The sequence below is a fragment of the Plodia interpunctella genome, chromosome 28, assembly GCF_027563975.2.
Source record: "Plodia interpunctella isolate USDA-ARS_2022_Savannah chromosome 28, ilPloInte3.2, whole genome shotgun sequence".
In the NCBI taxonomy this organism is placed as follows: Eukaryota; Metazoa; Arthropoda; class Insecta; order Lepidoptera; family Pyralidae; genus Plodia; species Plodia interpunctella.
The window spans coordinates 3,410,117-3,424,029 of NC_071321.1; the positions used below are offsets into that span (position 1 = coordinate 3,410,117).

At 37.6% G+C, this 13,913-nt stretch overlaps 2 protein-coding genes across 2 annotated transcripts in view; one reads left to right on the forward strand and one right to left on the reverse strand.

Moving 5' to 3' along the window:
- The window catches only part of LOC128681695 (uncharacterized), a 145,623-nt gene that overhangs the window by 9,991 nt on the left and 121,719 nt on the right, over positions 1–13,913 (forward strand). The window lies entirely within an intron of this gene.
- LOC128681696 (uncharacterized) lies at positions 1,326–4,147 on the reverse strand. Its single transcript, XM_053765802.2, has 2 exons — positions 3,146–4,147; positions 1,326–3,009 (listed from the first exon to the last, which is right to left on the reverse strand). The coding sequence occupies exons 1-2, from the start codon at positions 3,858–3,860 to the stop codon at positions 2,318–2,320; spliced, it is 1,407 nt and encodes a 468-aa protein (XP_053621777.1). The 5' UTR covers positions 3,861–4,147; the 3' UTR covers positions 1,326–2,317.

Below are 13,913 nucleotides of genomic sequence, written 5' to 3' on the forward strand. Positions count from 1 at the left end.
GGTTAAGTCGTTTTTTAAATATTCACAAATTTGTAAAAATTTACTTATTGTGTTCGCGAGGTCTAAGTTCGCGAACAACTATATTTATTAATTTATGGATGGGTCCAGTGTGTATCGATACTCGCTCAGTCACATCCCTACGCTCCACCTGTATAATTTGAAGAGCACTCGACTGCAGCCCTCTCACCACCCCTTTACTTGTCTATTCTTTCTCAAAAGCGGTTTAGTTTCAGTATGAAATGTACCGGAATGTACTCGTAGTAGCAGCAGTGGTGGTCGAGCGGTTAAGACGCTCGGCTGTGATCGAAAGGTCTCAGGTTCGAATCCCGATAAACTCAGATGAAAAATTACATTAATGTACTTACATAAATAGTATCATTTTATTTATTCGGTGGTGGTTAAGACCTTCCGGCTGTTAACTTAATGTCCCAGGTTCGAATCCTACTCGGTGCCACATGAGTTTGTATACCAATCTGACTCATGTATAGTAGTCGTTGACCACCACTTGCTTCTGGTGAAGGAAAACATCGTGAGAAAACCTAGGTGAACAATTTAGTTCACTAGTGTGTAAGCGACTGACCTGCCACTAGATGGCGGTAGGTTATCTTAAAAGTCATCTCAGCCTTTAGGCGGTTTGAATAAAATCTGACACCAGTGTTAGCAATAACACACTCGTTGTGATTATGATTAGACAATATTATGAGTGTTCGACCGAGGTCAATAACGACGCCATTTGTCATCATTACACCACCACTGCATCATATGCAAAATATTAATAACACTGATGAATTAAAGTGACATTTTGGTTATTTAAATACCTTTATGTATTTTTTACCCAGTCATGTAGCCAATTAGAATATATTTAGCACACCGGCAATTTCTTCGAACGAATAAAACAGTCTTCAACGCACTTGCGTTCGAAACAGAGTCCGTCAACAATGATTTATATATTCGCCGCCATGTTGCTTTTGTTTCTCTTTCATGTCACAAAATAATTAGTTTACGGAAAAGTACTTCATAATCGCCATTTAAAATATATGATTCGGTAGCGTTTTTCAAGGAATTCTCTATCATCTCTGCAGGTTCCCGGTTGCGTTCGGGGTTATGAAGCCGCGAAGCCCGGGGTTAGCGTAAAAAAAATACCTTCAAAATTTTGAAGATTCGGCTGTGATTTTACAACCTGCCGCACACTGGTTCGAAAATCGTATATGGTGGACTTAGGGATCAAAGTGCAGCTATCACGCTGATTTTTTTTTTACATACTCCTTTTAACAATAGCTTTGACTTTTGTTAATAAGGTTTTTGCTAAAAAGTGCATTTTCATATTTAAAAAAAATACTGTTTATTTTTTTGTATGGAGAAAAAGTAATAATCATAAAAATCTTTGAAATGGTAATACTGTTAGGCAGGGCGGCTAGTAGGCGTTATAGTCCGCACAATTCTCAACATTTTATACCTTGAAGTCATATTCATATGTCTGCCGCTTTGGCGTCCACAGCGCTTGGAAATTTTCCTTATTAAATATATAGGCATCATAAACTAAATTACCGTACCCATACTACGTGACCCGTTCAGAGGCGGATGGGTCAGTCTTTTAAAATACCGCACTTGATCATAGGAGGGGGGGGGGGGGGGATTTCATCATCACGTACACAATATCGCAGAGAGAATCAGAGGATCACAGAAAAGGAGGAGGGGCGGGGATAACAAAATGGATCCTTTTATACGTAGTATGGGTACGTTCCCTTATCTTATTAATATAATATATATATTAAATATAAATATTCTAGATCGAGTATAATAAAAATAGTCTAGACAGGAAACATTGTTTTATATTTTGTAGATCAAGTATATTAGTTAAACTGTCTAGATTTCAAACAAAAATGGACAAAACAAAAATGTTTGCATGTTTTAATAATATATCGTCACAGAAAAATTATTAAAAATGCAACAGAGAACTTCGGCCACTTTTAATATTCTTATACGTCTATTATTTAGTACCATACATTAAAAGTGACTGAATGCCAGACAGATTACCAGAGCCCTCCCCTCCACTGAAAATTATACTACTACTCCACCAAAACAATTAGGCACATGGCAAACATGGCGTCACTGTAGCTAGGGAGGGGAATATTCGAGACTCGCTGATACCTAGTATGAAACTGGTAAGTAACTATTGTGAATACAACTTAGTATGTGTATATTATAACTATACTTTATTTATTTTGGGAACAGAGAACTGTGTGTGCAAAGGAAATAATAAAACTCCTAATTGATTAAATGTACTTTATTTATTGGAATAATTTGAAAAATTGTTCTAATCAGAATCTAATTCTTCAATCCCTGACATTCTTTCAAAATCTGAATGTGATTCCAAATCACTGTCATCGCTGTCGTCATTTACATTTATGACTAACTCTCTTGCGTCTTCTAAACCTTGCTTTTCCCAGTACGCCTTCCGTAACCGGTCCACGTGATTAATTTCTTTTTTCCAATCGTCTTGCGTTATTGATTGTATGGCTTCCCTGGCTAGTTTTTCGATTTGTCTCTCTGACTGATCGACATTCTTGTCGGCGACTCTTTGTTTGACCAGGTTCCAAATGTACTCAATAGGATTGAGGTCACATTGATATGGTGGAAGTCTGAGGACTTCGTGACCGCTCTCCTCTAAAAGTTTGTCCACTAAATATTCTTTTTCCGGTCGGTTGCGAATTATAATATAATTCAACTCAGCCTTTGTCATTCGCGGGTCAAACGTAATGTTTCTCTCGCTCAGCCAATTCTGCATGTCTTGTTTACGAGCGGCCATAGTAGGAGGCTTATTTAATTGCTTGCTGTGGTAGGGCGCGTTGTCTATGACAACAATACTGTTAGGTGGCAAATTTGGAATTAGTTTTTCGGTTAACCATTTCGTGTAGTTTTCTGTGTCCATTTCGTCGTGGTAATCCCCTTTACTACTTTTACATTTGTATAATAAGTCTGCACCTTCGACGAACCCAGTCTCTCCTCCTGAAATACAAAGATATAAACATTAATAAACAGTGTAGTGACATGAACAATAGTTAAATTATTAAAGTAGAATATCACGTACGTGCAGAAATATTAATTATATGGAACCCTAATAAGACAGCTCATTGGGTATTACCTGCGTGAACGATTATCCAGCGTTGGCCAGCACTATCGTTTTTTCTTATGCCTGGGACCGTTTGACTTTGCCAACACTTGTTGACAGTGTAATGCGAGTGGACCCATGTTTCATCGGTAAAAATAACAGGTTTTTTTTCCGGGCCCAAGTCGTCGTTTTCTTTTAATCTTCTTAAGTAACGTGCACGCCACGCTGCTATTTCAGGTCTTTCTATGAGCACGTCTCGTTTTTTGGAGCACTTTTTGAATTTAAATCCCAAACTTTCTGTTATAATTTTTCGCAGGGTCTCTCTTTGACCAGGAAAGTTAAGATCTCTCTTAACAACGTTTAAAATTTTTTTCAATGTAGGCACTTCTTTGTACACGTCATAAAAGCTTTCAATTTTTGTTTTAATTGCACAAATCATGAAGTCATCAATTTCCAGCTTTTTCTTTTGTTTTCGCTTTTTCCCTGGAGTGGGTAATTTGACTGTCTCTGTTGGGGCTTCGCTTGACGTACCCGGCTGTGGTGAAAGCCTTAGTTTCTCCAAAACTTCTTTTTCCTCGTTTTTTATTCTGGCCAATGTGCGTCGACTAATGCCAGTAGCCGTACACACTCGCTTTTCCACTTGAGATATTGGAATAGCTATTCCATGCAACTTTTCTTCCTCAAAAAAATGTAATACTTTTAATATCATTGTCCTTTCGGACCCACGGATAGTTTTTTTCCTACCCATTATGAGGTTAACAAAAAATATCAACAACAAAAACAACACGGGACTTTTAAACAACACAGAATGAATTAATAACAATTATTTAACAAAAATTAACAACACAAACTCAACAAAAACCCAACTGACAACGAAAATTTTAGGAGGCGCGAAAGCACGTGGTGTAACTGCAGAGCGCGAGTACACGACTGCGCGTCACTAGGGAGAGCGCGGGGAGGTGAGACGAGGTACGGGCGCCGAAACCGCATTCCTGTCATGCGCCTAATTGTTTTGGTGGAGTAGTACTTAGATTCCATAGCGCTCTTCCATCCCCTCCACTAAAAAAATACTCGACTCTCATTGGTCGAGCCCGTAATCTCGTCCAAAGTGTGATGCATGAACAGGTAGAAATTATATAAAAGAGGCGCGTACGATAAAAAAATCACTACCAATTGAACTGTTGAAGAAGATACATCTCCATAAAATCAGTGACGCTCTATTATCATCTACATACCATGACTCGATTTGGAACCAACTTGGACTTCTACATATTTCTACGAGAAGGCGACCTCAAGGATTATAAAAGGCTCCATCAAGCGATTTTGGCTGGTATTCCACTCAGTGTTTGTGACCAAGATTCTGAAGAAATATTAAAGTTTTCAAGATCCATCACTGTCAACTTGAATCGCAGATGGACCGCGGCAAACAGAACTCAGAAAACATTTATGAATAAACATATGGGCTGGTTAGAGGAAAGAATCAAGTGGCCTGTGTGCAATAACCTGAATCTCGCGAAGATTTTTGAAGATACCATAGAGGAAGAAAATCAGCTACCAGAGCCTACAGATTACGTCACTCCATCCACATCTTCTGTTACAAAGGATATGAGCACTTCTACAGAAAGTCCGGTCAGAAAACCATTTTCTGACCTGGGAAACAAGCAAAAAAAAAGACGGTCAGGTACATTAACTGACTATACAGCAGATGAGTTGTCTTTTGCTCTCGTCTCTAACCTGAAATCGGAAGGAAAAATCGACCTTGCCCAAGTGATTGGGCACCTTATGAAAAACCCAGAACGAGCACACGAAGTTCAAACATATTTGTTTCACAAGGAGAAGAAGGAAACTCTCGAGGAAGATCAAGCTTTGGCCCTTGCTACTTCACTGGATTTGTCAAAATGGAGATATTTGACGCTAAGGGCTTTCTTGACAAACTACGAAGGTTCTGCACAGCTTCCTTCGTACTACAAACTGTTGAAAGCTAAGAAGAAATGCTATCCGGATACGTCTGATATTGAAGTAACTGAAGATGGAGCAAAGGTGAAATTGCAGTCATTACTGAATTTGACTGTACAGAGGATCCTGCAAGTTGTTGGCGAACCTCTAAATCTCCCAGATGGACATCTAAAAATGACCAGCAAATGGGGATTCGACGGATCTTCAGCACAAAGTAATTACAGACAGAAAAGCGGGCAACCTGACTTCGATGATTCATCAGTATTCATGACGAGTCTTGTGCCATTAAAGCTTGAGTCTGACAATGTGCTGATCTGGGAAAATCCAAAACCTTCTTCCACGTTTTACTGTAGACCAGTGAAGTTTCAGTTCGCAAAGGAAACCAGCGAATTCATCAAACAAGAAGAAGCTGCGATGAAAGAAGAAATCCGAAACCTGACTGTGTCAAGATGCGGGGAAGTCGAGATCAGTCATGATCTGCACATGACGATGATTGATGGCAAGATAGCTACAATCATCACCGATACTCCATCTGCAGCGACTTGCAATATATGTCTGGCAAAACCCAGTGAAATGAATAACTTACCAGAAGTATTCTCAAGACCAGTTCGGGATGAGGTGTACCAGTACGGACTCTCTACACTTCACATGTGGATCAGAAGCATGGAGTGTCTATTGCACATATCGTACAATATGGACTTCGAGATGTGGTGTGCACGAGGTGAAAATAAAAACCTCAAGAAAGCAAGGAAGGATTTCACGCAACAACAATTCAAAGAGCAGATGGGACTCTTGATAGATATTGTTAAACAGGGCTTCGGAACTACGAACGATGGCAACACTGCAAGAAAATTTTTCAGAGAATACCAGAAGAGTGCACAGATTACGAAGATTGATGAGAATCTCATTAGGCATTTCGCTGTGATCTTGCAGGTCATATCCTCTGGGAATGCCATCAACATCGAGAAATTCCGGGAATATTGCAGAGAGACAGCTGAACTTTTTGTACACCTCTATCCATGGTACAATATGCCAGCAAGTGTGCACAAGCTGCTCATACATGGGGCTGATATTTGCCGACATTTCTCTTGTCTGCCTATTGGAATAATGTCGGAAGAAGCATCCGAAGCAAGAAATAAGGAATTTAGAAATACAAGGGAGCAACACACTCGGAAAATGGGAAGGATTCAGAATAATGAAGACATTCTTCATAACTTTTTAATAACTTCGGATCCATATATATCACACATCAGGCCAAAGTATGCAAAATTCAATAAATTAAAATTATTTTCAGAAGCTATTGACTTATTAGAATCAGCGGTAGAGGAAGAAGCAGAAATGGAGATCGACGAAGTTTCAGTGGATAAGACAAATCCTTTGGAATAATCATCTCTTTAGTGTGCACAATATCACAGCTCTTTTCAGAGCTTTACAACAGCTCTCTCCAGAGCTCTACAAAAGCTCTTTTCAGAGCTCTACAAAAGCTCTTTTCAGAGCTCTACAAAAGCTCTTTTCAGGGCTACCATATATATCTTCATATTTCTTAGCTTTACAACAGCTCTTTTCAGAGCTCTACAAAAGCTCTTTTCAGGGCTACCATCTATATCTTCATATTTCTTGGGCAACATAGTCAATATCTAATGTATAAAATTCTCGCACGGTATAAATTTTGTGTGCTTGTCGCAAAGGTCTTGCTTTAAAAAGATAATCGTTTCATCATTAATAGTATGAAATTTCATCTCAATCAAAAATTTCATCGTAATCCTGACCTCCCCCCCAGCCTTCGTATGATCAAGTACGGGTATTTTAAAAGACTCCCCATCCGCCTCTGAACGGGTCACGTAGTATGGGTACGGTAATTTAGTTTATGATGCCTATATATTTAATAAGGAAAATTTCCAAGCGCTGTGGACGCCAAAGCGGCAGACATATGAATATGACTTCAAGGTATAAAATGTTGAGAATTGTGCGGACTATAACGCCTACTAGCCGCCCTGCCTAACAGTATTACCATTTCAAAGATTTTTATGATTATTACTTTTTCTCCATACAAAAAAATAAACAGTATTTTTTTTAAATATGAAAATGCACTTTTTAGCAAAAACCTTATTAACAAAAGTCAAAGCTATTGTTAAAAGGAGTATGTAAAAAAAAAATCAGCGTGATAGCTGCACTTTGATCCCTAAGTCCACCATATACGATTTTCGAACCAGTGTGTGCCGTCTGCCTGACGTCAACCCTCCTTGGGAATGCTATTGTTGCCTCGTATGACATCCACGAGAGGATATGGAGTAATTTTTCATGGAATTACAGAGACAGTTACTGCTCAAAACTTGGTTTTGATTTCAGCAACTGCATCGTTTACAGTTCAGTTTTATACCAAAACAGTAAAACAAATGCGGATACATCAAGTTCCAGCTGGGGGTCGTGGCTATTATGTGGAATGAAACACGCAACTACATTATGGAGTATTAATGGAGTGGTTTGCCATTGCCTTCTCCATTTCATACACATGATGATAAATTATTGTTTATTTATTATAATTGTTTTCCTTTGCCGAAAGCAGGAGGTGGTCTATGAAAAATACTATAAGTCAGATTAGTATACAAATTCAAGTGGACGACGAAACGAGCCTGATTCGAACATGAGACCTTACGGTTCACAGGCGGGCGCCTTAACCATTGGACTACCACCGCTTCTTTCGCTTACAGTAGCCATAACTGTTAGTTTTTTATAAATAAGACCGATTTGTCCGGAGAAAAGGCTGCGGTGAAGTTTGTTGCGCCGTTTCTTCACTTGCGTTTTGGAAGTAGGCAGTGGACAGGCTTAGTTTTAAACAATTTTTTGACGTCAAAACATCTGTTTATCACATGGATTTAGTAAGTAAGTACCTACTAATTCCATAGTTTATCATTCTAGTAAAATAAAGAATTTCGAATTTGAATTCACGACAACTGTCAATTCTGTGTCGTCTATATTTGCGGCCATGTCGGCGGTTCCTTTTATCACTGAAGCTATGAAAACGGGTCGTTTTTTAATTCCTTTAGTGTGTGCGTCGTGTGACCCCTTTATGTTGTGTTTCATCATTTTGTGAATTGAAAGTAATTGTTCAGTATTTTTAGGGAGAATTATTTGACAAGTATGAAACATAATTAGTTGGTTATTTTTAGTAATTGTGACATTTTTCTCCATGTGTCTCGTATCTGAGTGTATTCTCGGTTGCTTCGTCAGCCTACTTGTTACAGTCCGCTTTGCAAATTTTTCGTTCCACTCCGCACGGCCGTCGGCATCCCTCGTTGTCAAACGTATATTATCCTTGGCGACACCGTCTTCATCTGTCTCACCTGGTTTCTTCCCCAGTTCTATTATCGGAGCTTCTCTACTTTTGTGCTCTAATCCATTTCTTGTTTTAGACTTAGACCAATGGCCGCCTGCCTGACATACATTTTAAGAAAGCTATTTTATCATATCAACCTAAAACTCCAGGCGTTTTGTCCCTTCAGTCGCCTGCTACGACGTCCACAGGAGCATATTGAGTGGTCTTATTCTAGACGGAACCAATGGCACAGAAGCAGCTCGCAAACATGTTTTTATTCCCAAAAATTTATTAATACTATTTATTGACACATTGAAACAAAGAAACATATATTATATCCATCTAGTGCAGACGCTAGAGGCCTACCAGGAAACATACAAACACGCAAGTTACTAACGTCTGCATCCTGCTATCCTTTTTACCCATCTCGTGTACGCATCAAGTAAAAAAATATATAGAATCTGTGGATGCAATATTAGTAGGATATATATGCAACGACGTGCTACGCGATTTATGTTTCATAGTGAAACATCTCTTCAACTATAATCACTATCATTAATTTGGTATTAAAACTAGTTGTTCGCCGCGAACTTAGACCTCGCGAACATAATAAATTTTTACAAATTTGTGAATATTTCAAAAACTACTTAACCGATTTTGATGCCACACGAACTTAATAATTCTATTAGCATATCCTACATACCTTTTAAATTTCATTAAAATCGGATCAACGGTTCGTAAGTTATCGCGTTACAAACATACATACACACAAAAAAACCCCCTTCTTGCCCCAAGTAGAATGTTCACTCGCTCACTTCGCTCGCTCGGCCAATAAATGTGCCCTTCACATAGTTCTAAGATTATACTGCGCAGAAGATGATTTTGACTGAATTATTCCACGTAGTGTGACCATTCTAATATTTTGGTATGCAATTCGTTTATGATGTTAATAGTGTAATTAACATTTCATAGGACACTGTTGTTTTAGGTCACGCGATATATTTGAAGCATGAAATTGTAGTTATAAAGTTAAAACGTAGGAATAGAATAATGCAGGAGCTTTGCAAAGGTACAATAACATACGAACAGGAGAAATAATATTAAATAAGTTTAAATTCTCAATTATACAAATTTGTTACATCGACGTGATAACATTGACAAGATAAATAAGAGCATAGTTCATATAAAATGGAACACAATTTACAAAAATATCATTTCAGACATTTTACAAACTTTTTATATGAAACTGATTTTTATATGTGTCAAAGGCGTTTGATTGAGTGGTGTCTCGTATATTATACATAAAATCTTTTGTAAACATTCTACACGTGCTTGAAATATATCAATGTTAAAAAAGAAATCTCGATTTCCTTGACATATTACCGGCAAATACTTATCCAAATGTGAAAAAAATATTTCTTATTAACCTGATTCGGTGGGCGTCCCTCAAGGACTGGCACTAGGTATCTCTCAATTTATTTTCACAAAATAAAATCAATTCTTTCGTAATTGTCCCTGTCGTCGAACAGTTTGCCGAACTTTGGCTGATTCGGTATACATTGGTTTTTCATTGCGCTAGATAAAAGCACTCGTACCAACAACGCAATGTTCACGCATTCGCGTCGGCTGTGTGGCCGTTGCGTTACGACCAATAGAAATCTGATTGTATAGAAAGGACAACACGTTTTACTTTTCCACTTGCTTGCTGTTCTTTTCTATTCTAAACTCCGTCATAACTTTCACTAATAAAATTGGCTCATGGAATTAGTAGCTATTCGAATACTTACTAAGTACCATGGATTGGCTACACAAGCACACCAGCCAGTGTCAAAATCGTTGAAATTGTCGCTGTGACCGATGTCTGTCAAATCATCATCATTAGAACTCAGTGAAGTACATACTGATCCGTGTTTATAATATCATTATATTATATTCCGTGTCAATTTCAACCTTGACGTTGGCAAAATCATCGTATTGGCGAACGATGGAGCCATGAAATTAAAAAAAAAAATACTCCGAGAAGCTCCAGTGCGTTGCAGTCGGGAGTCTATTAGCATTGTATTTATTAACAAGATTTAGCCCGTGGCTTCGCCCGCATTTATATCGTGTATCCGGTCAAATTTATCGTCAATATCTCGGATTCTAAGCAATATATATCGCGATGAAAGCTATACAAGATTTTAAGTTAGATCATTCGCTATACAAACTGAGAAAACCGCACCAAATTCAATCCAGGACATTTTGATTTTGCGCGAACAAACATGGTCCATTTACCGTGTTATTATATTATGTTTATTATTTATGTTGATCTAGCTGCGCCCCGGGGCTTCGCTTCCGTGAGAATTTCGGTGATAAAAACCCTGTGTTATTCCAAGTTATATTTTACCCGTGTACCAAATTGCATAACATTCCGCCTAGTAGATTTTGCGTGATAGAACAGAAGAACAAGCATACATACATACACATCGTCACAAACTTTTACAATTATAATAAATTAGTAGGATATATATGTATATACTATATATATTTATATATCTGATACAGAACTATGGTTGTGAGTTTAAAACCTTTTTACTTCCCTTTGAAAGGAACAATAACTCATCTGTATGTTTATTTGTGCCACTTTGAAGTGTCCACGCCTAAACCACTAATATAAATTTATGGTTCTGGAAATATTGTCATAAATACACATCCAATTATAACATGTATGAGAGATCAAAGATGCGAAGGGTGCGGTTTATAGATTAATTATGTCTATGGTTTTGTAATCTTAACTTCGTCTTTTATAGTAGTATATATTCTTTTATAGTTATACGTTAGGCTGGTACGGGCATATTTTAAGAAGAGATGAAAATCACGTCACTCAAAGGGCATTAAATATGGAAGTAAAGGGTTCCAGGAATAGAGGAAGACCTAAGAAGAAATGGATGGAGTGTGTCAAGGAAAGTATGAACAGGAGAGGAGTATCAATGGACATGGCAAATGACAGAACAAAATGGAAGGAACTTACATACTGTGCCGACCCCACATGAGTGGGATAAGGTCAAGAAGAAGAAGAACTTCGTCTTTTATAGTTACTAGCGTTTGCTCGCGGCCCCGCCCGTGTGATTTATTACAATTCCGGGATTAAAGGTCTACCCTATGTCCATCTCCGTACTTTAAACTGTATGTATGTAAAATTTCAAGATTGGTTGAGGAGATAGAGCGTGAAGAGGTAACAAACAAATTTACTCTAGCATTTATAATATTAGTTAGGATTCTTACAGTAATTCTCTACGTACAGGAAACATTATCTTCTATTACGTTAACTATAGCCCGTCCCTGATTCGCTCCGGTAATATGATAATAAATTACACAATTAAACCTTCCTCAGAATCACACTAGTCTATTGGTGAAAACTGCATGAAAATACGTGCAATAGTTTTTGAGTTTATCGCGAACAGAGACAGACGCGGCAGAGGACCAGAGGTGAGGTGTACCAGTCAACGTTGACGTTAACTTTAAACCTTGCAGTATCAGGTCGTCCATATAATTGTGATATGATATCACAATGACCATATTATAAAACAAAGTCCCCTGGCTCGTCTGTTTGTCAAAAACTACTGCACGGATTTTCATTCTGTTTGTATCAATAGACATATAATGCGATTCCTGAGGAAGTTGTGTAATTTATTATATTTTTACCCGAACGAAGTCGGGACGGCTGCTCAGCTAGTATATGACGTGAAAAAGTGCCTGTGAAGGCCTAATTTGTGAATAAACGATTTGTTTTTGATTTTTGATTTTATATAGATAAAAACCGAAGACGCAGTTCAATCTGAAAAATATGATTTTCTATCTTGACCAGATCGGGAATCGAACCCGAGACCTCAGTCTCACCAGTGTAGCATTCCGGCGTGATGACTATTAAGCCTCGAAGTTCGCCGTAATATTATTAGGCTAAATTGCTTAGCATGAAAATCTATAACACCAAAATTATTGGTATACTTAATTTGAAAAAGAAATGGGAATTAAAAGGAGAAAGAAAAAAAAAAAGCTTTTAAAATAGCCGTCAAAAAGGTTTTTAACCCTCTAATATTTTTTCAGGCATTCTCATCTTAAAAGTAAATAATTGTAAAGGAGATTAATTGTATACGTGTATATTTATCTATATAAAATGGTCTGTTTCTGTCCGTCTGTACAATATTGTCCATTCTGTTAGCCCTGAGGGATAATCCTGGAATGGCATTATGCAATACCGTTGTAACGTTCAATTGTAATTAAAAAAAATATCATTTATTTTCAGAGCTTGTGTTTTAGGCACGATGCCTCACAGGATTTTTTTAGATTTTTAATTAATTTTTTTTTGTTTACTTTAATTAAATTTAGTTTTATCATTGAACTAGCTTTTGTCCGCGGATTCGCCCGCGTCCGCTCACAACTTATTTTAGTCAATATCTCGGGTTCTAAGCAACGTTATCCTGTGACCAAACCATTCCACGTACTCCCGTGGATGTCGTACGAGGCGACTAAGGGACATATAGCAGCTGATAGGCAACAAAAGCGTTCGTAAAATCACAGCCGAATCTTAATTTTAAGGTTATTGTTTACGCTGAGCCCGGCTTCGCGGTGTTCCAGCCCCGAACGCAGCCGGGAACATACGGAGGGAAAGAGAGAGTAATATAGTCCAAACTTCACTGGTCCCCTTTTGTGAATTTGGCGCGGCCTCAGGCTACGATGAAACAAAAATACAGACAAAACTGAGTGCAGTAATTACTGCATTAGCCGGCCCTTCTGTTATAGTCCAAGAGCTAGTGAGACATTTTGCAATTATTTTTATTTAATGTAATACTAAGTTAAAAACTAAAAAAAATATATTTTCTGTTCTCAATTCAAACTGAAAACTGAAGATCCCTGATATAAGTCCGATTTTGTGCATATATTTGTCTTGTATTAATTTTAATAGGTTATACATATTTTTCGTTTCACTAAATAACTGTAATAACGAACAAAAATATTTCTTTATGTGCAATTTTTTATTTTGATATTTTAAATAGATCGTAAAAGCCGGTTAAAGGAATGGTTTAGCTTCAGATTTTGAAGCAGAGTGTTAAATCCAGGATTCCTATATAATTATAAACTCTAGTCTTGTCTTGTTTTCCCGGTTAGTTTCCCAGCCGTTGGGCGTCAGAGCCCAGGGTCCGCTAAAGTTCGTAAAAATTACAAACTCAAGTAAAAAAACAATTCATAAATTTTCTGACAGTTCTACATTATTATGCTGTAAATAGTTGAAATAGGCGTATTGTTTCTATACTCTGAGACGTATTATGCATAATTATAAAGGTTACAAGTTAGCACTACCTGACTTGGGCCCATTTAAGGTTGCCCGTGATAGACTTTTCGCATAATTTTTAATTATCAAAAATTCGTGTCAAAATTGTCTTTAATCCCCTGGACTATGTCATTAACGGTGCTTTTTCACTGTTCAGGGCACAGTAACACGATACAAGTATACATTATCCTTTACGAGCTAATGTATTGTAGACAGAC

What these genes read in the sequence shown, in the direction of transcription:
- LOC128681696 (XM_053765802.2), bottom strand. Translation starts at nt 3,860, where the DNA reads ATGGGTAGGAAAAAAACTATCCGTGGGTCCGAAAGGACAATGATATTA. An exon ending in CTGGATAATCGTTCACGCAG is followed by an intron (nt 3,010 to 3,145) that starts GTAATACCCAAT and finishes TTTGTATTTCAG; the next exon opens with GAGGAGAGACTGGGTTCGTC.